The following is a 25,394-nucleotide window of genomic DNA, read 5'->3' as shown; positions in this document are numbered from 1 at the left end:
ACTGCTAACCATCACGGCGGCTTACCACAAGAAGCTTGCTGTTTATATCAGAAACCTTATGAAAGGAAACTGGCAGACTTTCGAGAGCACATATTTAATTGCCCAAACAGCATACAGTCTTAGGCACCCTCAATACCATGCATCAAAATCCCGTACAAACTATGGGTTCCAAAAACTAACTCACATAATTCCTCATACATTAAACACCTATCCATATTTAACAAAATTGTCACTACAAAATATGTCCGAGGTCAGATTTAGGAAACTGTTCATGAATATTTTTGTTATAGCTAGTTGTGGTGTGTTTTTACCTAATCAGTTTTTGTCTTTGTTATGTTTTGATCTTAGTTTTGTTGTGCTTAGCTCTATGCATGCCTGATCTCTGTTTCGTTGTCAATATATCCGCTGCTTTTCTAGTTTCTGTTACTTATGGAAACTTTGTACCATTGTACTGGCCAAACAAAACCAATAAATCAAATGAAATGAAATGAAAGCTTTCCCATTGTAAGTGGGTACACTTTAATCAGTCTAATTTGTCTGCAGTGTCCTTTTACATCCTTTTAAGAGACACAAAACTGGCCTGTATTGATAGATTACCATTTTCTAATGACAGAGAGGCTGCTTTCCCTAAAAGCTTGTAGAAGCTATAAAATACCAAAAATGAAATGCAGGTATCTCTGCCACCAAACATTTGCACATAAGCAAACTGCAATCATGTCAAGACGGATTTTAAAATGCGGATCTCTGAGGCTAGGTAGGCTACACCACCAATTATTTCTGAGGACGTTTTTGCAGGCTAGTTGGTGTATTACTGGAGTTGGTTTTAAGCACAGAAAGACAGCCTAGACCTAGTCTAGGAGTTCTTTTCCCTAGACGTCATGAGTTTGAACAGAGTGGTGGGCAAAAATTGTGTTCCATTTTAGAATCCAATTTTCTCAGAAATGAATGCATCCTTTGTAGCTAAACAAGTGTTAGCATAATAACCACAAAAGGCCAAACAGTTGATTTTTACTTCAAGAATAAAAATTGAATAAAGCTGTCCTCAGTGTTCCTTGGAAGCGTTGGACGAACAAGTTGATTCAATAAGAGGACAAAATAAAGTAAACACATAAAGTGAAGTAATTTTTGATCTTTACTTTTGTAAGCAAGATCACAGTGCAAAGAAAGTATCAGTGCTTCTTGATGCGAACTAATAAGCCAGAATGCAGCGAGTCTGTGCACAGATTGCTACGTAATGTGGGGGGCTGCTTACCTCCAAGATGTAAGCGACGACAAAGTGGCCCAGGGCAATGACAATGCACAGTGCTCGGAACCGCATATCTACGTCATTCATGTCGAACTGCAAAAGGCAAGAAACAATAGCATTGTGTGATGCAAGGTGTCAAATGTGGACTTGAATTAGTGGACATCAGGGTATACATTCAACTCAAGTGGAAAGGAGTTCTGCAATAATAAAAAGCAATGTATTAGTCTCGCTGAGAGCTACAAACAGTTGAGATGCTGTAAGTGATGAGAAAGAATTTAAAGCAGTAAGACCATTCAACCTTTTATTGCTATTTCCTTCGTATAATAACACCTAAACAATCATCTATGGTGAATCTGTTAATTAGCAGTAATTAAATTTAAAACAGGCTTCTTCAATGGAATGGTTTCGTTTGCTCAAGCTCTCATACATGATGAAATGACCGCAGCCTGACAACACCAAAACGTGTGCAGTGTTTCAAAGCACAAGATGCTGCACTTACCCGCATAATGAATTTGTCTGCCATTTTTGTCAGGCATATAAATTTTACTATATATTAACAACTCTAATGAATGCATCTCCCAAATTTGGGGAAAGTTTTTTTGGGGGAAAGAAAACTGTGCTCATAATGCAAGTAAACAGTGCAAAACCCACATGTCAAGGCTTGGCTATCTGAGTGCAATGTGCTATTAAGCTCCACTCTTTTCTGCAACCACATGATCAACACACATGTGCATGCACTGCGCATGCTCATACACAGACACAAACATGCATGCACGCATCCCACAAACACCATTACCTCTGTACCCACTGTAATGCTCACACAATCATCAGCAAAAATCTAAAATTTCTATAATTGCTAAAGAATGCTTTTGGATGAACATTAGAGCAAACAAGGGGCAACAAATACACCGAGAACAAGGTTTGGTTTGGTTTATGGGGTTTAACATCCCAAAGCGACTAAGGCTATGAGAGACGCCGTAGTGGAGGGCTCCGGAAATTTCGACCACCTGGGGTTCTTTAACGTGCACTGACATCGCACAGTACACGGGCCTATAGAATTTCTCCTCCAAAGAAATTCTAGCCGCCGCGGCCGGGATCGAACCCGCGTCTTTTGGGTCAGCAGCCGAGCACCATAACCGCTGAGCCACCGCGGCGGCCCGAGAACAAGGGTAGGTCCACATTTACACACAGTCGGCCGCAGCGGTACTTACTTCGAAAGCGTGGATGAGGACTTCTGCGGGCTGTAGCACCAGGTACATTGTAAAAGCAGTCATCACCACCAATGATGTCATGAACATGTCTGAGCAAGACAGCAACGAGAAAAGGAAGAAACAAAGAGTCTTCAATGCACAGCGCTTTACAATCCACAGCAAATCATTAACGGTACACGAAAGTGTAGAACGTATATACCACACAGCCCTTCATTTTTTACCCGATTGTGGCGAAAGCTTGTTAATTCATCTTCATTAATTTGGATTTCTGGATAATTTGAACTGTATGACTTGGTCCGTCCATGCTCTGTTAAAGCCTATGCAAAACATAGCCTGTTAATTCAAACGTGAATGGGTTGTGCCGCCGATAATTTTAACTACTCGCCACTGTGCCTGGATGGCCTGAGTACGCAGCAAACCTCCAGCAAGGCTGCACTGCCTCTTTGGAGGAGATGCGAAGAGGATGAAAAGGTTGTGCAGGGCCAAAGGCGAGGTCCGAGGCTGGGAAAACGGGGGAGGAGAGGTCCTCTTTCCCTGCTAGTGGCAGCAACCAGCTGCATGGCTGCTGGTCTCGAAGGCTTCAGTAGCTTGCTGCGTTAGCTTTTGTTGTTGATCGAAGGATGATGCAACCAGCCATGAGCTACAGTGAATCAGACACGATGCAGCATATCTAGAACTCCGAATCTGAAACCAGGTGGTTGTGCACGAAACGAACAAATTGAAGCGTTTGCCAATATTTGCCGCGCGTCCTTGTCTCTGTTTTACAGCGTCCTCTGCGTCACGTTCCGTGCAGTTAGTTGCAGCCACAGCAGTCAGCCTGCAATGTGTGCCGCAATGTAGCAATTTAAAAACGTTGTGCGCCTGAGGCAATTACCACTCCAAAATGCTTCAAGAGAAGACTGAAACCATGCCTGAAGCACACACCAGTGCGTTACTGAAACAGCATGTTGCCAACAACCATTCGGAAGGCTGGAAAATTAGCCAATGTACTTTGTCCTGGTGCCTTTTGCTTTTCAGCCTGAACAGTCGCACAACCTCTACGACTCGCAAATTTACACTTGTGAGTCGCGAGGGCTGTGCTATCATTTTGGTCCTAGGACGGTCGCATGCTGCTTGATTTTCCAGCTTTGTGACCATGCTCACAAGCAACTGAACACCCTCAGCTACTTCGGTGCAGCCCTCCAGAAGAAGACTGTGGTGACATATCTTAGGACAATAAAATAAAGTAATCGCATTTCTTTAGAACATACATCACTGACAGGCCAGTAAATGTCTTAAAAATTAACCAGATTTAACACTGCCTTTCTTCGCTGCCAGTCAATATACTCACAGTTGGAGAGGATTGTCTTGCGGTACGGGTATCCTCGGGAGAACACCACTGCCAGAGTGATGTACTGGAAGACAGACACCGCAAACACTACGAAGTTGTCGTGGCACTTCAGCTCCTCTTCGTCGCCGCTCCCGTCAAACTGTACATGCGGACGGTACCTGCGAGAATGAAACAGAATTAAGACACTGGCCTTTTTCGCGCACAAAGAACATACCGTGTTGTGAATGAAAGGGTATTTCCTGTGAACTGGTCAATTACTGATCTAATGAAGGCAGATGCAACATGCCATGATTTTTCAAAGCAATTATTTACTACGCCATTTGTTTAAAATTTTGTATGTGTTTTCTCAGCTACTGGAACAGTTGCCAGTTAATATAGCGACCGAAAGAAGCCTGCTACTCTTCCTGCCATGCAGTCCTATTGGAGGCCTTGGCATCCAATGCAGCGCACTACTGTCGATTTGAACTCACTTTATTTGAAATAAATTGTTCTACTTTTAGTTCAAATTCAGAGCAAATTTTGTTCTTCTCTGGGTCCCAGTTACAAAAAAATATTTGTTCTGCTTTGAGTCGACTGCTTTGAATCAGCAAGAGTTGACTGTAGTGTTAAAAAAACTCAACAAATATCTGCAACCTAATTATAGTAGAATCTCGATTACATGAACCTCATGAAGTCTCGAAAAATATCCATATCATCCAAAACAAAGAGTATGCAGAATTTAGCACATCTGTTTTCGGATGACTGGTTTTACATACAGCTGTGTACTGCCGCTCATAGCAATCGCGTCGCTGGCAATGCGTGGGCAGCAAGTACTTGATGCTCGAGGGTGCAGTGGCTTGCATATTTGTATCATCTGCAGTGGGGGGGGGCTGTTCTCAACATCTGCCCATTGCATGCAATTCACACTGGCCAGGGCACTTTCCATCCATATCAATCCATATCAATCCATATCAACCAGGATCTACCAGGATCTTCCAGGATCTACCAGGATCTACCAGGATCTACCAGGATCTACCAGGATCGTACCATCGAGCTTCTACTGTATTCTAATTCAGATAATGTGTCAGATGAGCCAGTATGCGATAAGACCTCACATTCTGGTATACATGGTGTGGTGTCACACTGCACCACGCCACACAAAACCCACACAGCAAGTTGAGTAGATTCTACCACTTAAATAGAAAAAGGTGCGCTTACCAGTGCTGCTTCCAAAGTGCCAGGATGCCAAACGTCTGCGCAAGAATGACTAGTGTGATCTGACTAAGGATGGATGTCAGGGGCGTGACCCCCATCAAGCTCGATGGGGGCGGCCGCTTGTCCAGCGTAGGACTTGGTTCCGTGCGGCCAACTGCATAGGAGGTATGCAATCACCATTAGCACTGCCCGCCAGTTCAGTGCATCCCTATCCAACAAGCTTTAAAGGGACAGTGAGGAGAGCACTATCAATATTTTTTTTATAGCAAAATCCGTTAGTTCGGCATGTCATGGCTTTGTTGCCACTTGGCCGGCAGCGAAAGATGCATTTATTTCTAAGAAATTTGGATTCGAAGTTGAAAAAGTTTTTCCCGCCACTCTGATTCAAACTTGGGATTCTCCTATGACGACACAGGACTAAGTGACGTGAAACATGACGTGCAGATGATGTAACACAGACTCCGTGATTTCTGGTGTCCAGCGTCCAGCAGTGCGGCCTAGCAGCCGCCAAAAAGAAAGCTACTGCCGGCCGCACGTTGAAGGCATCTATAGGCTATTGCGGCCATCGCTACAGTCGCTTCGCTTACGTTTGCACTGCCGTTTTGCCAGCGTTACGATGGATTTCGTTCACAGAGCCATCAACGAAGTTCTCGCAAATAGACACCTTCAGCATACCGTGTACCTTGTTACCGCTAGCGGAATACCGGGAGCCCGCCTAACGCCGATGAGCAGGCGCTGACTGGTCCCGATGCTTCAGGCGTGCGCGTAGCTGCCGGGCACGTGGCGCCATCTGGCAACGTCAAGGAGATTTGCGCATGCATTGGCTGCGCCTCAGTGATTTGTGGCTTCTCAGGTCCTAGAGTTGCTAGAACCATTGGTTCTAGCAACACTGCTTTGTCCTATGACGTCATCACGCTTGCACTTGCGAGTTTGGCCTGTGACGGCGATACCTGTATTTTGGTTCTTGCTCTTTTCTACGTTACAAGAGCTTTGTTGTCAGTACGAGTGGCGTTTTTGTAATCAGGAGCTGGTATTCTATCGATACAAGCCAACTTCAATTTCTCCTCAGTGTCCCTTTAACCACCATATTCTTGCACTTAAGTCAACTCAAACATACTACCTTGGTTAACCATTGATAAGAAACAAAATGCCCTTTTTAACAGCATTTTCCCAACTTGCCAAGTTAAGAATGGTTCTCCATTGTTTTACAGCCAAGCGGCAGCATTCATGAAGGAAAAATGTGTACACTACACAAGCTACTTAGTGGCTATGCTTATTCGTCTCATGGTTTGGTTTATGGAGTTTAACGTCCCAAAGCGACTCAGGCTATGAGGGACAACATAGTGGAGGGCTCCAGAAATTTCGACCACCTGGGGATCTTCAACCTACACTGACATTGCACAGTACACGAGTCTCTAGAATTTTGCCTCCATCGATATTCGACCGCCACAGCCGGGATTGAACCCGCGTCCTTCCGGTCAGCAGCCGAGCATCATAACCACTGAGCCAGCCACTGCGGTGCCCCATTATACAGCTTAATGCCTGTCCCACGGGAAATGTGATGTTGCTTCCTCAGATGCATTACACGCATACCTGACATTGTTACTACATTCCTGCTGAAGCTCAAGAAAAGCATTCTGTTGTCTCTAGGCCACATTAAACTTATACCCCACAAAGGTTGCCGATTTGATGCTACCACTCAGAAGCTATTTTCAGTACAACTACGACAGTCCAGAGTATAGAGAGGTTTTTTGAGCATTGTGCAAGCAGCTCAAGTCTGACTCGAATCCACTCCTAAAATCCTCCACAATGTTATCAATATATTCCGCAACAAATTTATGCTAGATGTATATAGTTATATAAAAAACAGAACATAGTTGAATTATACCATTATTCCACTCGTAAAAAACTAACACATCTCCAACCAAAAACTTTAATTTGAAACCCGACGTTTCGGAGCCGTCCTGGCTCCTTCAGGGATGATGGGGAGCAGTAGCTAGCGTCTACTGCCCCAAGTCACCCCTGAAGAAGGAACCTAGCCAGCTCTGAAACGCTGGGTTTCAAATTAAAATTTTTGGTTGGAGATGTGTTAGAGTTTATTATAAGTCTTCAAACTCAACCAGACACACAAATCTGTCAAAATGCTTAGTTTTCATTACTGCACTGTACACTCTGACAGCATATCACATGTAACAAAAAATGTAAAATTACACCTTGAGGCCATGACTGCCCCGCAATGCAATGCAAACAACATCTGAGGTCACAGCACTCAGCGGCAAAGCTACTGATATGCTACTGATGCATTTTCCAAGCTCTTCACACTCATATGACGCCCATACAAGAGAACTTTTTGCTTCGTTTAATGTACTCCCCATACACCACATACATAAACTTAACCTCGTTATGAAGTACAAACACAGTGTTCAAACTAACAACAAAGCTTTCCTCAACTTATGTAATTTACATCGACCTTTAGAAGTGCCCTACATATTCAGAAACAGAGAACACTGGTCTATACCTTCTTCCCGCACTAATCAGGGTCGGCACATGCTGCAGTACCACATGCCTACATATTTGAATTTCCTACAAAATAAAAATATAGATATACATAACCTTAGCAAATACAAGTGGCAGAAATACCTTATTCTTGAAGACATATGAGTTTAATTATGTTTTTCCGACACAAACTGCTTTTGTACTGCGGATGTATTGTATCTTTTTATCATCGTCTATTTTCCTGCTTCTATTATGTGAACTTGTGTACACCCAATTATATTTGACCCTTTGGAGCTGCTGACGCGATTTTTTTGTTTTCCTGCTAGATATGTTTTTCATTTTCTGTGCGTTGAATTGTAATCTTAATATGTATAAATAGTCTGCGACGAGTTAACACAGATACATGTTCATTTCTCACATCAAAACTATTTCAGATATAGCACCTGTCTTACTGCACATTTCATTGCATACTTTTTTTTTCTCGCTGGTTCTAAGTCCTGCATGTATATATATATGTGTGTGTATGTGTGTGTGTATATATATATGTAATAACGTGACAGTCTGTTGGCCTTGTCAATTAGGGGTGGGAGCCTCGTCAAGCTACTGAGTTTGTGGCTTTTTGCTCCTACCCTAGCATTTCTTTTCTGTTGTTCAGGACAAAAAGTGGTGAATAAAGTTGATTAAAATCAGAGGAACAGTTTGCGTATCGGTGCAAGAGTGACAGCAGAGGGAAAGCCAGATTGAGGGAGCTATACATAAAGACCCCTCCATGCTAGACGGCTCCACTCACACAGGGCGGCGAAGAGGGTGATGAGGAAGAGGTCAATGTACAGGAACTCGAGGTCGGTGAGGTTGGAGTAGAGCGAGTAGAGTATGAGCACCGAGACAAACTGCGTCATGCTGTAGCACGCCATGTACTTGAGGATGCCAAAGGACGTCACCAGTGCCGCACGTCCCTCCCTGCAGGAGCACAGTGACAGACAAGACAAGGCTCTGGTGAGCACACAAACCACACACTGAACGTAACCCCTCTCGGTCATTTTTGGTTTTCCACAGTACAGTACACATTCACCATACTTGGTAATAGGAACAGAAGCGAGTTCATTCTGCCCTTTGTGCACACACAAAAAAAAAAAAAAAGAAAGAAAGAAAGAAACTCGGAGAATGCACAAATTTATTAATGTTTCCGCTGTACTGATAAAACCAGAAACCCGCTATGAATTCCAAGGGAATGAACATATTAAAAAATAAAAATTCAGCAAGAATTTCACGACACTAACTTCCTCAAACACCATGCACACAATCATTGATTATGAACTCATAAATACAATCAGCAGAAAAAAAAATATGCGAAGTTGACTGCTGACAATTCGGACTCGAAAAGAACTGAAAATATGTTCACATTCAAATGTTCAAATTAATGTGAGCCATTTATACACACTTAATACTGACAGGAGTTTGAATAAACTGGCAGTTTGGATTAAATGAGTTTAAACTGATGAGATCGAAATATTACTGGTACACCAGTCTTTTTCGAAACTTCAGTTTCTAGCATATGAAATTCTTACCCCCGGAGCTTCAAACAAAAAAATGAATGCGCAAACATGACACTACTTTATCAGTTCTGTGATTGTGATTTACAGGGCTATCACTGCATGCAACAAACAGCTAGAATAAATGATTACTGTGCAGTCCCTGCCATCTGCACATCAAGCTTTATCGTGCCGAAATACATGCACTTTCGAAACCTATGCAGGCAAAGCAACTCTTCCAGTGCAATGTAACTATAGTCGAAAAAGCCAAATTTTGTCGAGCCACAGCGCTGAGGGTAATCACTTTTTGGAAATTGTAGAAAAAGATATGGCTATTACTGACAGGCGGCTACAAATCTCCAATTGCAACCAAGTGTCTATCTGTGATAGTTTAAAAAGCTTATTAGCAGGTATTATTATGACACAGAAGCAGTCTTCATAACTCGAAAAGTCTACTCTTTAAAGCTACTCAGTCTTCCCTGAAACACTTGTATAGGACAATGTGAAACCAACTAGCCCAGCAAAGCACGATTCTGCATTACTCACTTGATGAGCGTTGGCACGCAGGAGATGTTTGCCACTTTTGATGTGAAAGGAGATGCCACAGATGCCTCTGTGTCCGACAGAGAGATGCCAGCATGCGCAGCCTTCAGGGCCTGCACAGGCACGAGCACAAAGACGTGAGCAAAGTCGATGAGAAAGCACATCAGAGGAAGACAAGGTGAAACTGCGCTGACCCAACTTCACGAGTCTGGAGGTCAGAGAAGTTATTTACGAAAACCCTTTCGGCAATTTTCCCAATTGCAAAGTCTAACAGTATAAAATTTGCAACCCACCCTTTCGGGATGCATGCTTTTAAAAAAGCTCGCTTGTGTTCTGTTACACAGAATTACAGGCATAAGGAGGCACAGAAAGAAAAACCGACTGCACTCTTTAGTATACCACAGAAGAAACTGCTCATTGTGAATAACAATGCAGAATCAATCAATAAGCATTATTAATTTGCAAGAGATTTTCTTTGAAATGTGGTTTTCCTTTGTAGAACTAGTGAGCATACTTAAGGCCCCTAGTTTCCTGCAATTCACAGAAAATCGCGGATTTCAGCATTTTGTGCAGAATTGTGCATTAGCAACCGTGCTTTTTTTTTGTGTGTGTTTGCGGACATTAGTAGGAATGACAGAAGGACAAGAAAGTGACTAGTTTTATCACAAGAATTCTCTTCAAGAAAGCGTTCAAGAAAGCTAGCCTGTCAGGCGTTTCAGCTCTGGCAGAAATGTGCCCGCAAACTGCTATGGCAAGAGTCACAAAATATAATGTGAGTTTTTTCCTTCTGCTTCAGACAGCGTCTTGCATTATATCTGGAACCAACTAGGAATATAGCAAAAATTTGTTTTACTGTTCTTTGATATACCCACAGCAAGCTCATCCACCATGCAGGCTTCTGAGATGTGAGGAAAAGCCAACTTCCCAAAGGCCTTAGCCACTAAGGTGAAGCATACTGCACACACAGGCGAGAAGAGTTGTTACAAACGTGGACAGAAGGTAATGTGAACCGTTGAGAATAAAAGAAGGCAGTGAAATAGCCATGAGGAGGTGGGAAAAAAAATGGCGAATGGGCACTGAATTGTGCAGCACAAAACACGAAGCACCGAGGCAAGAAGTGGTGGTGTGGTCGCAACTGCTGCACGGAAGGCCCCATGCGTTAACGTGCGGGAGGCTTCCTGCGGAACATTGCAGATTCTTTGTTCTCCAATTGCAAAACTTAAAATTTTCTGCCGCAGAAAATCAGGGGCCTTAAGCATAGTGCAGTGTTGAGATTAGGAACCTCTTGCCCGAGAGGATTTCCACCCTGCACTTGCGTCACAGCAGTTGAGCCAACCAAGAGGCGACGACGTGATGCAGTCTCCCAGTGGCGGCAGCGGCAATGTCTTTCCATTGTTTGCGGGAAGGACAGGTCGCCGACGAACTATTACAGCGAGGCCTACACAACAACACGCAACTTTGCTGGCCTTACAGCACCAGTAAAAACAAAGCTCCTCCCATCTTCCCTGAGTTCAAGAGCGACAGCACCAAATGAAAGGAGAGCTTACGTTCCCCATGAGGTACTACAACCCAAAAAACAGTGGCCTTTGTAGCAGTGGTGAAGCACTCTTCCTAAAGACCTCGGTCAATGACCCGACCTCCAAGCCGAGCCTGTCATCCCTGCGGCAGCATCACCCCCTCCACCAGAAGAGCTGCGACGGTGTGCGCTGGTGACGCTGCTTGCTGTGGGCAGCACCTATGGTATCCCAAGTGACCACAAGGTTGAACAATCATCAAGTAGACAGGTTTCCTGGCTAGGAATCTCGGGATCATAGACTACTTAACGAGCCAGAGGACATGTTTTTGTGTGCTTGTGCTTCTCATTTAGGTGTGCTCTTCAGTTGCTGTAGATATGCAAAATAAATCCCCTGTTTGGACCCCTTTTGCTCTTGCTAGCCCCACACCAACTCATCGAACTGGGACCTGCGGACCTGTCAGGTGATCCAAGGTTCCCTGTCTCCAACAGCAGTCAATGGCACCATGGCTAAAGCCCTTAGCTCCCACGATGCTGCGAAAAATCACAGATCTGAGCATCTTTTGCAGTACTGTGTTAGCAGCCACACTCCTTTTTGATGTTATTGCTGCTTTATGCAGATATATCATGTAAAGTGACAAAACTGTACGAAAATGCCGAAAAAATTTGCCTATTACCTATTATTTGGGGGTATGCCTATTACCTATTATGCGAGTAAATACGGTATATCCATGCAGATATGTTGAATATCTGCATGGATATACCATATTTACTTGCATAATAGGCGCACTCGCATTACAGGCACACCCCCAGTTTGGTTCTGAAAAACCTAATTTTTTTTTATTTCCGCACATAATAGGCGCACCCCAAACTTTGCACTGTTATCAATACTGTACTTACACGATTGCAGGCCGCGCTACGAACTACAAAGCACACACTTCAGCTCATGGCTACATGCTTAGGCTGCCCAGTAGATAGGCTTTGTTGCCATTTTCGTGTTATGAAAACTTTTGTGGGCACCCGTACCATGCAGAATATTGCAAATTCTTTGTTCTCTTTGGAAACTTTGGCCAAAGAGCGCCATGGTACAAGCTACTTGTGTTCACACAAGGTGGGATTGAAAACTAGTTTTTCCAATTATTTCACCGAGCACCAGGCAGGGAAAAGCTTGCACCCACAGTACCACTGGTGGGCACCTGCCGGCACTGGGGATCGGATCACACACCTCCCGCAAGCAAGGTGAATGCTCAAACCACTAGGTCACCACCGCGGTACGCAGAAAAAGGTATTCAAGAAACAAACTTACCCCACAATCATTGGCGCCATCTCCACACATTCCCACATAGTACCTGAAATACCCAGAAGTACAAAGTGAAGTGTGCTGGAACAACTTGTTCCAGGCGAGATGAGAATGCCACTGAAGCAAAACTAAATTAAAACATGAGACTGAACTCAAAATACTCTTTTTTGTACGACGTAAAATCGTCAAGCTAGGCCTTGAAACATTCGCAATAAGGACAATGCACCCAAGTAAGGTTCGAAACGGTAGGCTCTTGCCAACTATCACCGACCTGCTAAACAAATTCTCAATAGTATCTAAGCGCTGTGCTTTTTCACTTCACACATACCACACATACAATTTTGTGGCCTTGTTACACTTTTGACATCATTTGGCAAAAGTAACATATTTTGCCCTCAGCTAAATTGTTTTGCAAAAAAAAAAAAAAAACAACAACAACAACCTGTGCACACAAACATGCTTTTCAGCATTTTCCAAACAATTTATTTTTCGCATATTCATGCTGATATGGGCAAATAGTATCTGAAAAGATTTTCAAAGATCGGCGCAGCTTCATACCCCATCTCCTGGAGCAGTTCCACCAGCTGCTGCTTTTGGTCGGGGGCCATGCGCGCAAACACCACACCACAAACGGCAACCTGCATGCACATATAACAGGCCTGTCAAAAGACTGCAAACGTAAAAAAAAGATGACTAGGAGCTAAAGGAGAGAACCTCAAGTACATTACAAGAAATGCTAATGTCCAACTGCGGTTAACCACAGTTCTATTACCCCAATCACGAAGGAATAGAAATCACCATAGAGTCAGCATTTGTCACAGGCTAGCTCAACAATCAAACTTCTACAGAATGGACACCACCAGCATGCATGGAAGCAAACAACAAAGAAAGGCAAGTCACTGCTTATAAGTGGCGCTTCAAAAGGCCACTACTCTTATGGCAAAAAATACAGCCAATAAAGTGCCTTATATGGAACTTTGCAATAGGGGCTCCCTTGGCATCGCCACATTGCTCGCTGGATTAATGACGAATGGGTACTCTCAATGACTGGGTGTAGGCACTGAAAAGAAGAGACTAACCAGCAATGAAGACGAGAATAAGAATTGCACTATTACCCGACGCAGGACATCCGGATAGTGTTCACGAAGGACCGCGAATGTCTTGCCCGTGACAGCAACAAGTGGGTGGCCCAGGTTGACAGAGATGGACGTTACACCCTGAGAGACAAGACACCATGCAAGAAAGTTGATAAATCCCGATTAAAAAAGAAAACACGCAAAAAAACAATAGAATGATGGAAACACAAAAACGGACTGCAGCACAGTCATGCTATCAGCACCACACTTCATTTTCGTAAAGCTGAAATACCTACTTCAAACTATTTGAATCAGCTGTTTTTATGGGCTAGCAGTAAAATATTTCGGCGCCGCATGTTACTAACATAAAACCACGTTTCTTGGTTAAGACAGCTGCTATAGTATGGCCGATACATTACTGCTGGGTTACCATCAAGCCAGCCATGAGGCTCTGCAGCAACACAACCCTGGAGGTCAGCCTGGTTTGCATGGCAGCACTCGTGTAGTGGCCGACTTAACATAGTGCAACTACATTTCTGGACTGCTAACTTTACAGTGCAGCTCATTACAGCAGGATTTTCAAGAGCTCCATGTAGCATGAAACATAACCACGAAGCAAAGAAGCCAAGGCAACCTTCATACAAAACCTATGAATTGCCAATCCTAAAATATCTTTGCTAGCCCAAATAAGATCCCAGGCTCAATACTTGTTGCATTCTTCGTACTTATTCAGTGCTCAATAAAGCTGCACAGTACGTCCACCAACTAACCTGAACATGCACTGCGAGGTGCATTTTGATGACTCGATTTGTACAGAGGAAGGCATACATTGCCAGTGAACAGAGGAGCGTTCACTCTGCTTACGTTGGGGAGGTGGTTGCCAGCTCCACAGTGAGACTTGCTGGGGGGCGGCGCCTCTGAGGACTGCCAACTGAGGACAGGCACCATGTCAGACGAGTCTGTGCTTGACGAGAGGATCTGCACTTCTTGGCCTCGTTCGATCATCTCGCAGTCACGTGCCACGCTCACTGCTGTAAGCATGTTGTCCCCTGGTGATGCAGGTAAGAAGGTGTGTCAGCACACAACAGCGGGGCTTGCCACTGACACTGTTCTCCCGAGTGTGCTGCTTATTACACTCCTTTTATATCATGAAAAGCGCCATTCTAAGTTGATCACTTGTCACAAAGCCTATCTAAGCAATTTCTATATGCTTGCATGTGTTGTGAGCATGCTGTCAAAAGCAACAACCTAGACATACTAGGATCTCATTGATACAAATGCCTCCACGGAACCATGAAAACGCTCATATCACCCAAAATTTGTATCATTGAGCATGGGAAAAATGTTTAAGCTAATGCATTTATGGCTGACAGCGTTTATTTCCGGCTGTGTGCCACCAGCAATGATTGTGATGCGCACTGCATGACTGCCGATCCCAGCACCTGCCATGTGCAAGGCAATACCATTTGTGGGTGTATTCGTGTGATCCGCAGTGGCGCTGGAGGGTGTTTGGAACACCTGAAGTATTACACTTTGAATACAGTGCACTTCAGCCAGAAAATTTTGTGAATTCATATCACACTGAAGTGTGATATGAACTACAAGGAGGCCAGGTACCTTCATGTTATGAGCTAGCGCTATAAATCTACACTGCACAGGCTTGAAAGAAGAGGAATAAAACTACCACCGTGGGTGCTGAGTACCCCGGGTGAGTACCGCGCCCTAGCCAGTAGAGGTAGCACCCACCTGTGACCATGATGGTTCGGATGTTGGCTGCTCGGAGCGTACGAATGATGGAGGTGGTTTCTGGCTTGAGTCGGTTCTCCATCACCAGGAGGCCAACAAAGGTGAGGTTGTTTTCCAGCTCCTCTCGTGGAAGCCTGTGCACCTTGGCAAAGCTGGATGTCAGAGGGCGATGTGCCAAAGCCAGCACTCGGTGGCCCTGCTGGGTGTATGAAGTCAGCGTCTCCACAAAGTCCGGTGGCACTGTGAACACAGAAGGTGCAATCTGATGAGAAGAGAGCCCACCTTGTTGGAGCATTCTTCGGCACACAGCACATACAGCCCCCTTATACCCTAAAGGGGTCATTTCGATGTCCAAATGCTTGCGTCTCGAAATTAAACCTTTGACCAAAACCTTTGACAGCATCTCCACAATACGTAGTCTACTGGATGCTCCAAGGTTTAGTATATGTCAAGCATCCTGCAAGCATCCAAATTAACACAATTTTGCAGCATTTAACTCATATCAAACCCAAACAATTTACTTTAGCCAGCCCTTCATATATCAAAAGAAGAAAGCTTTAAGGTTATTTATACATAACAGTGGTATTATATTTTAAGGGCTCAAGAACTGAAATTTTCAGAACCACTGCCAAATGCCCAGATGATGATAATGAAGGGGAAGTAGAAAACTCGCTTGGGAATAGAAGACTGTGCGTAGCGGAAAATATTTATCACTACTGTTCAAATACAATATTAAAACTATTTTTCGAAGATTTTTTCCGCTTGGAAAGTTCAATATTAAGCCAAGTGAGCCTGTAAACCAACGCTCAAGTCAAACATCTGGAGTTAACAATAACATTTCACACTGAAAGCGATTTAAAGCCAACATTTCTGTCTGAAATTTCTCAGCAAGTTCTCCCCTTCATTTGAAACAATTCTCAGTCATGAAGCAAACGTCTGGCTGGCTCAGACTATATACGACGGAGATGAGAGTGTGCATTTCATGGAAAATGATCGTGACAGGTCACTATGAAGGCAATGCAGCTAATTAATGCCATTCAATGAATTTGTGCAACGCTGCATGAATGGCATTAATGAAACTTCAGACATTCATCCTTCGGTCAAATCTGAGGGAACCAACCGGAATCGGCTTTGCAGAGAGATGCGATGGTCTCGGGGGCACCCTTGCAGAACACATCAAAATGGGTAGAGCCCAAGACACGCGTGACCACACTCATGCGCTGCAAGGCTGAAGAGAACGGCAACTCGCGAACGATGCCAACCTCCGGGGATGAAGGCACCTGCAGGAAAAATACTGCCACTCAGTCATGTTGCTGATAACAGATATAAGTGTGAAATGTTTGCAACAGACAGCTGACTGCCATGTGGCACTACACGAAAGAGCTCCTACACTTTAATATCTAATTTTTCCTCAGACACAAAAGTGATCTTGGGTGACCCAGTAAAAGGCAGATAAGGCCTGCCTGATGGGGTCCTTACACATGTGCATAGTTTAGGGACAGCAAGTCACATTTAACAGTAATACAATTTCAGTTTGAATTAAAGTATGCACCAATAGGGCCCTTTCAGGTTCAGTGAAAGTTCACTAAGGTTCTTTTCTTATGACAATAATGATAATACAGATACTAAAATGTGTTTCCATTAAGATATATAAACAGTTCAGTGACTATAAGTGCGACCATACTTTAGCAGAATCAGCCACGGTGAAGGCTGTCTGCATAAAAAGGGCATTAATCGAGGTCACATAAGTAAAGGAAACCATGGCTTAGCCTTAGATCAGTTTGCCGTGCAGCTGCGCACCAATACAATTAGTGACAGCTGCAGTTACATTTAACCATGTTTAACGCTTTCCATGTGACGACGGTGGAAACTCGTCACTTCACACTGCACATTGTCGGCTCAATCAAGAGGGCATAAAATTTTACAATACTCAAAAAAGTACCGTAAAAACCGGAATATAGGTCGGACCGGAATATAGGTCGACCCCCCAACTAACCAATTCTAAAAATGAAAAACATTTTTTTCAATGGCAGAAGTACCGAAAAACACCCTTACCTTGAAAGAAATGCGAGTGTCTGCGCATAGGCGACTTGGTGTAGAGAGAGGAACTCGAGTGAGACACAGCTGGAAGCATCGCGCCTGCATGCTCTGCCGAAGTGCGATTGGTGGCCCCGAGAGGGACCGTTGAAAAAAAAAAGCTGCCAAAGGAGCTTTGAGAGAAGAGGAGGAGGAGAGGTGACAACACAGAGAAGGGCACAAAGTGAGCAAGCTATTCCGAGTCGTCAGAGTCGGCCGAACTTGAGTCGGATGACGATTGCTTATCGCTGCCCACGTCCCACAGAGCGTCACCCTCTGTGCCGTCTAGCGCGTTGCTAATGCTGCACTTCCTAAATGACTTGTGCACCATCTCTGCGGGGAGCGATTTCCACGCTGACGACACCCAGCCACAAACAGTCGCAAGCGGTGGACGTCGCAGGCGGCCGGTGGGGGTGGTGGGGTTGTCGCCCAGCATCCATTCATTGTAGAGTTCGCGCACTCTATCTTTGAACGGCTTGTTTAGCACAACGTCTAGTGGCTGCAGCACAGATGTCAGACCACCAGGGATGACGACAAGGTCCGTATTGCCATCGCCCAGGGCCCGCTTTACGTTGGCTGTAAGGTGACCTCGAAACTCGTCCAGAACGAGCATGTTTGCTTGCTCAAAGAGAGCACCAGGTCGCCGCTTCCACACGAGCCGGATCCACTCCAGCCTTAATGATTCCGTCATGAAACCCTTTTCACTAACCCGGACGATGACGTCGCGTGGGAACTCCTCTTTCGGTAGTGTCTTCCGTTTAAAAATGATGAAAGGGGGCAGCTTGTACCCATCGGCTGTGCACGCGAGCATCACTGAATCGCGAGTGCTCGTTGCCAGTCGTTAGAAGCTTCACTTGCTTAGCTCCTTTTTCTGAAACAGTATGACTTGAGGGCATGTCGAACCAAACTGGCGTTTTGTCGGCGTTTCCGATTTGACCCATCATGTAGTCGCGTCGGTGCCGGAGTGCAATCACATATCTCTGAAATTCGACCAGCTTATCTTCAAACTCTTCGGGCAGTTTCTGGCACACAGAAGTACGGCGCCGTAGTGCGAAGCCCTTCCTCCTCATGAATCGCCGCACCCAGGATGGCGAGCCCTTAAACTGCGCCCTCGAGAATCCAGACGCACGCACGATCTCTATCGCTTTCACGCGGATGTGTTCAGCAGTCACAGGCAACGATCTCGCACGCAGCTCCCGGACAAACTCCGCAACCTTGTCCTCCAGTTCTGGATACGCTGCGGTCCGCCCACGAAATGATGTTTTTTTTTGGTTGCTGCAAGTTGTAATGCGCATCTTCTGCCTCCGCCAGTATCGAACGCTCTTTTCCGATACTCCAAATTCGCGCTGTGCCGCCAGGTTGCCGTGAGCTTCCGCGTACTCGATCGCCTTTTTCTTTAAGGCTACGGTGAACTGCCGTCGGCTTCCGCTCATTTTGAAAAAAAGGTGGAAAGCAGCGTTTAGGGTAACCAAAATAACTTTGTCAACGGAAACGCAAAATGGCTGTCACGAAACACAGCACTGCTGCCGATGGCGATGAAGGCTGTTGACTTCAGTAGCCCATTGTTGCAAGACTTCCATAGTTTTTCTGCCAATGACCAGTATATAAGACGGGGGTCGACTTTTCGGCGTGGTTTTTTGAAAAAAAATTCGACCTATATTCCGGTTTCTACGGTACTCGCACACTGTCTCAATTTTCAGCCACAGTTATATTGATACAAATAAATTGAGTCCTAACAGTAATCAGTGGTGTCAAAACTCCACAGGAAAAAAAAAAAAAAAGACTTCGTACGTGCACTGAGCTTGAAAAAGATAGCAGGTCAAACCTCAGTCAAATCTCCGGAGGCATTCAAAGAAGGCACAGATGGTGTCTTGAGGCTGCTGGCAGGTCCAGGACGCACAACTGTTGGTGCGATGATATCATACTTTGAGTTGTCATCAATGTCTGGCTCCTCCAAAACCTGCATGTGAAGGCAGAGGGCAGCGCAGTTAGGCCTCCAATCGACTGGGTGCAACTGATCTGTCATACAACGTTAATCCTCCTGATGACACTAGCTTTGAGAGAACACTGCTCAATATAAAAGCTAGCTCTACAACAAAGGCAAGAGTTTTCTTCGTCTTGCCACATGCAGTACTAGTTTAAACCAATGTCGCTCACGCTTCAAATACCCACCTTTGTGCAAAAACAGATTAATGTTCTTGCTAGGAGACATGTTCACTTTATTTTAAGCTCACAAGCTACTTTAAAGTATATAGAATTCTATAAGCAGAATTACATCGCAAAAATACTTATTTCAGCAGCTCAAGTCGTGTGATTCACTTTTGGAGATTATAAAGTACAGTTTACTCTAGCTATTTCCAATAGCCATGGCAAAAAGCAGTTCTCATAAAACATGGCAACAGTACTCCGTAACATAAGAACTTGTCCCCCCACTCGTTAAAAGCACAGCAGAGCAAGCTGATGAGTGACACACACCCAGTTGGTGGCTTCAAACATCTTCAAGTCCAGTGGGTCTCCCGAGAGCTGCTGGTCGATGACGGTGATGGAGTGGCAGGTGGCCATGCCTTGGAGCAGCAGGGAGTCCACAGGAAGCTTGCTTGGCTCGGGCAGCTGTCCCTGGAATCTGCACAGCATGGACATCGTCCCCACTTTACTTCACACACGCAGTCGAAGCTACAGAAAGAAGCCAGGAGAACAACTTTACGCTGGTTAGTGCACAGCCTTCATGAAAGCCATACTATAGGTCAACAGTTTTGTTTCTGACATGTACAGCATGGCTTTTGTACCCCCAGTGGTGCGAATCTCTAGACGGCTAAACAGTTCACCATTACTGGCAGAAAAGAAAAGGTTTGGTTTATGGGGGTTTAACGACCCAAAGCGACTCAGGCTATGAGGGACGCCATAGTGAAGGGCTGGTTTGGTTTGGTTTATGGGGTTTAACGTCCCAAAGCGACTAAGGCTATGAGAGACGCCGTAGTGGAGGGCTCCGGAAATTTTGACCATCTGCGGTTCTTTGATGTGCACTGACATCGCACAGCACACGGGCCTCCGGAATTTCGCCTACATCGAAATTCAACCGCTGCGGCCAGGATCGAACCCGCGTCTTTCGGGCCAGCAGCCGAGCGCCGTAACTGAGCCTACGCGGCGGGTGCAGGAAAAAAAAAAGAAAAAAGCTGGTCCTTTTATTTGACACTAAAACAAGTAATGCAGGGATCGTCGTCAGTTGTGCGGATATGAACATGGACAAAGGACTGGGCAATTAATGCTCAGACAGGCTAATGGAAATAGGTACAATGCAAAGTGTCTTTGTGGCACTCTCCTGATTCGGTACTAGCAGAACAGACCACAGGGCAGAATTTCACGGTCATAAAAGTATTGCAAGCTCTTTGGGTTACAGCTGGTGGCTGGGAACCTGTGTACCTGCACCTTTTATGATGCTAATTTACGTCAAGATGCATTCCTTGAGCATTTTTGGGTTACATGTTTCCCTCAATACATTATTTTGCTCACACAGCCTCAACGAAAGCAGTACATTCCCAAACACAGAGAGCATTAACAAAAAATTTTCAGTGCTGTGTGGCACTCACTTGCCACCACTGGCTGGGACAACACCCCAAAGGTCGAGCCCTTCTTCAGTGAGTGTGCCAGTCTTGTCGAAGCAGAAGCAGTTGATGCAGCCAGAGATGTTGATGGAGCGTGGCGAGATGCAGTAGATGAGTGCCCGCCTCAGCCGCGACTGGGCAAACACAATGCCGATGGTCATCGCTGCCGGAAGCGCAGGTGGGATGACAATGGTGACCACGTCCAGGCTTCGCACGATGATGTCTTTTGCAGGCACCCCTCGGGAGGTCTGCGAGAATCGGACATCAGGACTGGCAATGTACATTAAAATAAAAAAAACTATGGCGCCACTTTAGCATTCCTTAAGAGAAAATGCAATAGCATTAGAGTAACTGTCTTCGATTTGAGCACTCTGCGACATATCCTTTCTCGACCGAGAGCAGCTTGTCACTGTCGCTCACACCACCATGCTGCCGTTGTATACAAATTCTAGTCTAGCCGGTTTTTCATCAATCTTAACCCTTTGAGGGTCGAATTATTTTGAAGAAAACTTTCCCAGGTGGTCAAATTACTTTATTGCGGATCTTGAATCTACAAAATGTATATAATCGAGAATAAATGGTAAAAAAAAATTAGGAACAGTACTTTGGTGACAGCATCACTCACAACTGGAAAATGTTCAATAGAATAGAATAGCAACGGTGATAAGCAAGCTAAGAGCAGCACCAATAAAGATAGAAATCAACTTTTGCCGCCTCTGCAAAACAGTGCCCACAAAGAGAAAACACATTTCGCGCGACTCCGTTGCGATCCTGTGGCGGAATCGAAACCGCGTAGGCGCGTTGCCACAGACGGCGATAATACCTCGCGAGCAACGGTGATAAGCAAGCTCAAGCTAAGAGCAGCACCAATAAAGATAGAAATCAACTTTCGCCGCCTCTGCAAAACAGTGCCCACAAAGAGAAAACACATTTCGCGCGACTCCGTTGCGATCCCGTGGCGGAATCGAAACCGCGTAGGCGCGTTGCCACAGACGGCGATAATACCTCGCGAGCAACGGTGATAAGCAAGCTAAGAGCAGCGCCAATAAAGATAGAAATCAACTTCGGCAGCCCCTGCAAGATAGTGCTTACAAAAAAAAAACTCAAATTTCGCCCGACTCCGTTGCGATCACGCGGCGAAACCAAAACTACAAAACGGGTGTTGCCGCAGTCTGTGCCCCCGCGCTAAAGCTAGACATAAGTTCTGCTTATCTCCGTAAGAAGGCAGCACAAAATTCAAACACTTCTTGTAAGTCCTAAGAGGTGGCAGCACCCCTCAGTGAGCACGCATTGTTCTTTTGGTGCAAAATTTCAAACGGAAGATCGAAACCGTACCCGTACGGCAAAGACCTTGCGGGACAGAAAACCGCCGCCGTACATATACGGCAAAAACCTTCAAAGGGTTAAAGGGGCTCTAAAAGAATCTCTCAATAAAGTTATGGTACGCCTGGGATGTTAAAGAACACTGCTCCACAAATATCCTCCAGCAAGAATTTTTTTTAATGTGCTTTGTAGAAGCTGAGTTATACGTTCAGAGTCTTCGCCCCCTTCCCACTCCGCTCGTCACTTTGTTTTTGCCTGTTGAAAAGGCGGCGCTCCTCTGCCAGCCCCCCACTGCTGAAGTGCGCAGAAATTCCCCAGGGGGAGTTTCTGATCCCAACATATGCTTTGTTTTGTTTGTTTATGGGGTTTAACGTCCCAAAGCGACTAAGGCTATGAGGGACGCCGTAGTGAAGGGCTCCAGAAATTTCAACCACCTGGAGTTCTTTAACGTGCACAGACAATGCAGAGATTGAGCGAGTTTATGTACTCTCCTCAGATGTTTAGACTTGGGTCCCGTTTCGGAATCAGGGAATTCCCTGATATCCAGCAGAGGGGTTTGGGTGTAACGACAGCTCTAATGATATTGCAAATAAAAGCAATGCAATGCTCAGTTTCCCTTTGTTACTAGGAAAAAAAAAATGAAGCTAATATGTGAAAATGTGCCATGCGTGAGCATTGCTCTAAGCCTGCAAATAAGAGTCAATAATGGGGCAAGAGCTATCAACAGCTCTTTTGTACTGTCCTCAAGTCTGTCCTTTGCATGAACACAGCAATACACTCATGGACCTTTAATGCGAGAGCCTGTCTAATCCCTGCCAATCAGAAGGCGCATAATCATATTTTTCTTCATCAAAATGTTACCACTGAAACTGACTTTTTTTTTTTGTAAACTGATTTCTTCTACTGATCTTATCTCAAGACCACCTTGTAATGAACGTTTACTACGACTAACCATCCTGGGCAGCATTGAAACCAGCTTGCCACCTCAGAGGGTAGTTGGCAATGAGAGCACCGACAGCTTGGATGCACACATTGTGTGCGAGTTGGCTTGCGAAGAGTCAGAAAATTTTACTGATTTGCACTGGCAATAAAACATTTTATTTTTATTCTCCTGCATAAACACACAGTTCATCCAATGTTTGGCCAAACTTTTAATGTTGCAACACAAAATTTTCGCTTCCGACTATATGGACACAAAACGAACAAACAAACAAACAAACAAGCAAACAAACAAACAAACAAACAAACAAACAAACAAACAAACAAGCAAGCAAGCAAGCAAGCAAACAAACAAACAAACAAAAAAAAACTGCTATATGATGTGATTTTGCTCACCAGCAGTCACCAACTGCAAAAAGAGCTCACCTTGAGCACAATGGTGTAGATGACACCAATGCTAGCCAGGGAGGCAAGGAAGAGAAGGAAGTTCTTGATGTGTCGGTTGAACTTGAAGTCAACAGGCTTGGGGAACATGATTGAGCGCACCAGGTCTCCCTTGGCAGTGAGGAAACCTTAGAACGGGAAAGAGAGACGGCAGGAGAGAGAAAGAAGGATGCAGCTCTAGCGTGCACCAGCAAATGCTGTCCACACAAACATGCCTCTCCTAAGCCTGAGTTTGAGACAGTAGTCCTTGTGTGGTCAGACATAAGCTGTCTGCGAGGCAGCCCTGACAAATTTCCCAAGCCATCATCTCTCCCTCCCAAAAAGACATTTTTCTCAAGATTTACAAGCCCACTATAACTTCTTGAAACACAGCACACAGATAGCACAAAAGACGAATGGACACGGACAAGAACACATGCTACTAACAAATTAATGTTTCAATGCTTGTTTCTTGGTAGATATTAACATCAAAGTGCAAGAAGAAAAAGAAAGACAACTGACATAAAAAGCAAGGTTAAGTGATTAAGAAGTGGTCATCGCTATGGCGCATGTTTGGCCAAGTGTAAAAAACCAGCTTTCTTGTCAAAGACACCTAGAGCCTGCTTACACGATTCTCACCTGTCTTGCCGACTTTGAACGCCTCAACAATCTCCCTGGTTGCTTTCTTCTTGTGCTGGCTGTTCTCACCAACACTAAGCGATCAGACAGAACAGGGACATGTTGACTTACCAGTGCGTACAACAACGGCCTCCACATTTTCTGTGCCGTAGTAACGCGTCTGGATGACCCTAGTGCCACAGAACAGCGTGTGACGACCATGCTCCTTGGGGTGGTACATGACATCCAGTGACGGCTGCGAGGCTCCAGGGTTTGGCAGTGGTGTCTTCACAACTGGAACACTCTCACCTGAAACATGCAGTGTGGTTTCATGCATTTTCATAAGTGGCCACCAACAGAGGAGCACAATACAGGTTTTCAACACAGCCATGAACCAATTCAACCGAACTCACGGCGTATGCGTACGACCTTTGTGGGGATGTGGCGAAAACTAACGAGGAAAGAACATCTTGCAATAAGCAACAAGTTACTGCAAGCAGTAGAACAAATAATCATGGCAGTAGAACAAATAATCATGGCAGTAGAACAAATAATCATGGCAGATCTCGATGACAGTAGAGACATTAAGAGGAGTTTCCTATGAAAGCATGGTATAGGGTGCATCGAACAGATGTCCGTCAGACTGAACAGTGGATTACCAGCACACTTCCGAAGAAAAGCGTGTAAATAATGTAACCTTCCAGTACCAGCTAATATAATCAAAATTTAGAAGCTAACGAGAAAAAAAAAAAGGGGTCTCCCAAACTTTTAGCCCTTTCCAGGCAGCAGAGAAGCTGGACTATTTCCTATTTAGCCAGAACAGTGCAGTTTTACTAGGGAACGGAAGCATGACTGTGACAGGCATCAAACTTCCATTGGGCCCATCCATAGAGCATCAGGGAATTTTTAGGCTGCTGCTTGCAGGTTCATTCAAAGTTTTTATTAAAGATGCTTTCATTATGCTTCTACTGCAAGCATAACGTTCATCCATGAAAGGTTTAAAAAAAAAGTTTGAAAGAACCATCAGCAACTAGCAGATTATTCACCGAGTAAAACACAGCTTCTCTCATTGGCGCAGCTTAACTGGGTATGCAAGTCTGCAGCAGGCAGTGAAAATGGCAATTCATTGCAGCGAGAAAAACAAGTTAGTCTCCAATGCCTTCCTAGAAATACAAAGGCTCAATAGTGTCCTACATAGCTGCAGATAAAATGACGCAAAACGCGCA

General features: G+C 44.8%; 1 protein-coding gene across 2 annotated transcripts in view; it reads right to left on the bottom strand.

Moving 5' to 3' along the window:
• anne (polyamine-transporting ATPase anne boleyn) overlaps positions 1-25,394 on the bottom strand; it is a 127,778-nt gene that overhangs the window by 5,284 nt on the left and 97,100 nt on the right. For both annotated transcript variants that reach the window (XM_089574490.1, XM_089574489.1), the window contains exons 11-27: positions 24,301-24,477; positions 23,554-23,699; positions 20,851-21,113; positions 19,739-19,886; positions 19,089-19,223; positions 16,308-16,467; positions 15,188-15,427; positions 14,306-14,490; positions 13,481-13,582; positions 12,924-13,003; positions 12,372-12,414; positions 9,556-9,665; positions 8,268-8,437; positions 4,985-5,135; positions 3,788-3,945; positions 2,458-2,546; positions 1,253-1,339 (exon numbers count right to left, since the gene is read on the bottom strand). In XM_089574490.1, the coding sequence (XP_089430616.1) occupies positions 1,253-1,339; positions 2,458-2,546; positions 3,788-3,945; positions 4,985-5,135; positions 8,268-8,437; positions 9,556-9,665; positions 12,372-12,414; positions 12,924-13,003; positions 13,481-13,582; positions 14,306-14,490; positions 15,188-15,427; positions 16,308-16,467; positions 19,089-19,223; positions 19,739-19,886; positions 20,851-21,113; positions 23,554-23,699; positions 24,301-24,477 (2,444 nt within the window). The remainder of the gene's footprint in view (positions 1-1,252; positions 1,340-2,457; positions 2,547-3,787; positions 3,946-4,984; positions 5,136-8,267; positions 8,438-9,555; positions 9,666-12,371; positions 12,415-12,923; positions 13,004-13,480; positions 13,583-14,305; positions 14,491-15,187; positions 15,428-16,307; positions 16,468-19,088; positions 19,224-19,738; positions 19,887-20,850; positions 21,114-23,553; positions 23,700-24,300; positions 24,478-25,394) is intronic.

Source organism: Amblyomma mixtum, chromosome 2 (genome assembly GCF_055824585.1).
Source record: "Amblyomma mixtum isolate Tamu chromosome 2, ASM5582458v1, whole genome shotgun sequence".
NCBI classification, from domain to species: domain Eukaryota; kingdom Metazoa; phylum Arthropoda; class Arachnida; order Ixodida; family Ixodidae; genus Amblyomma; species Amblyomma mixtum.
The sequence above is the reverse complement of the archived record's forward strand: the minus strand, read 5'-3'. Positions and strand labels throughout refer to the sequence as shown.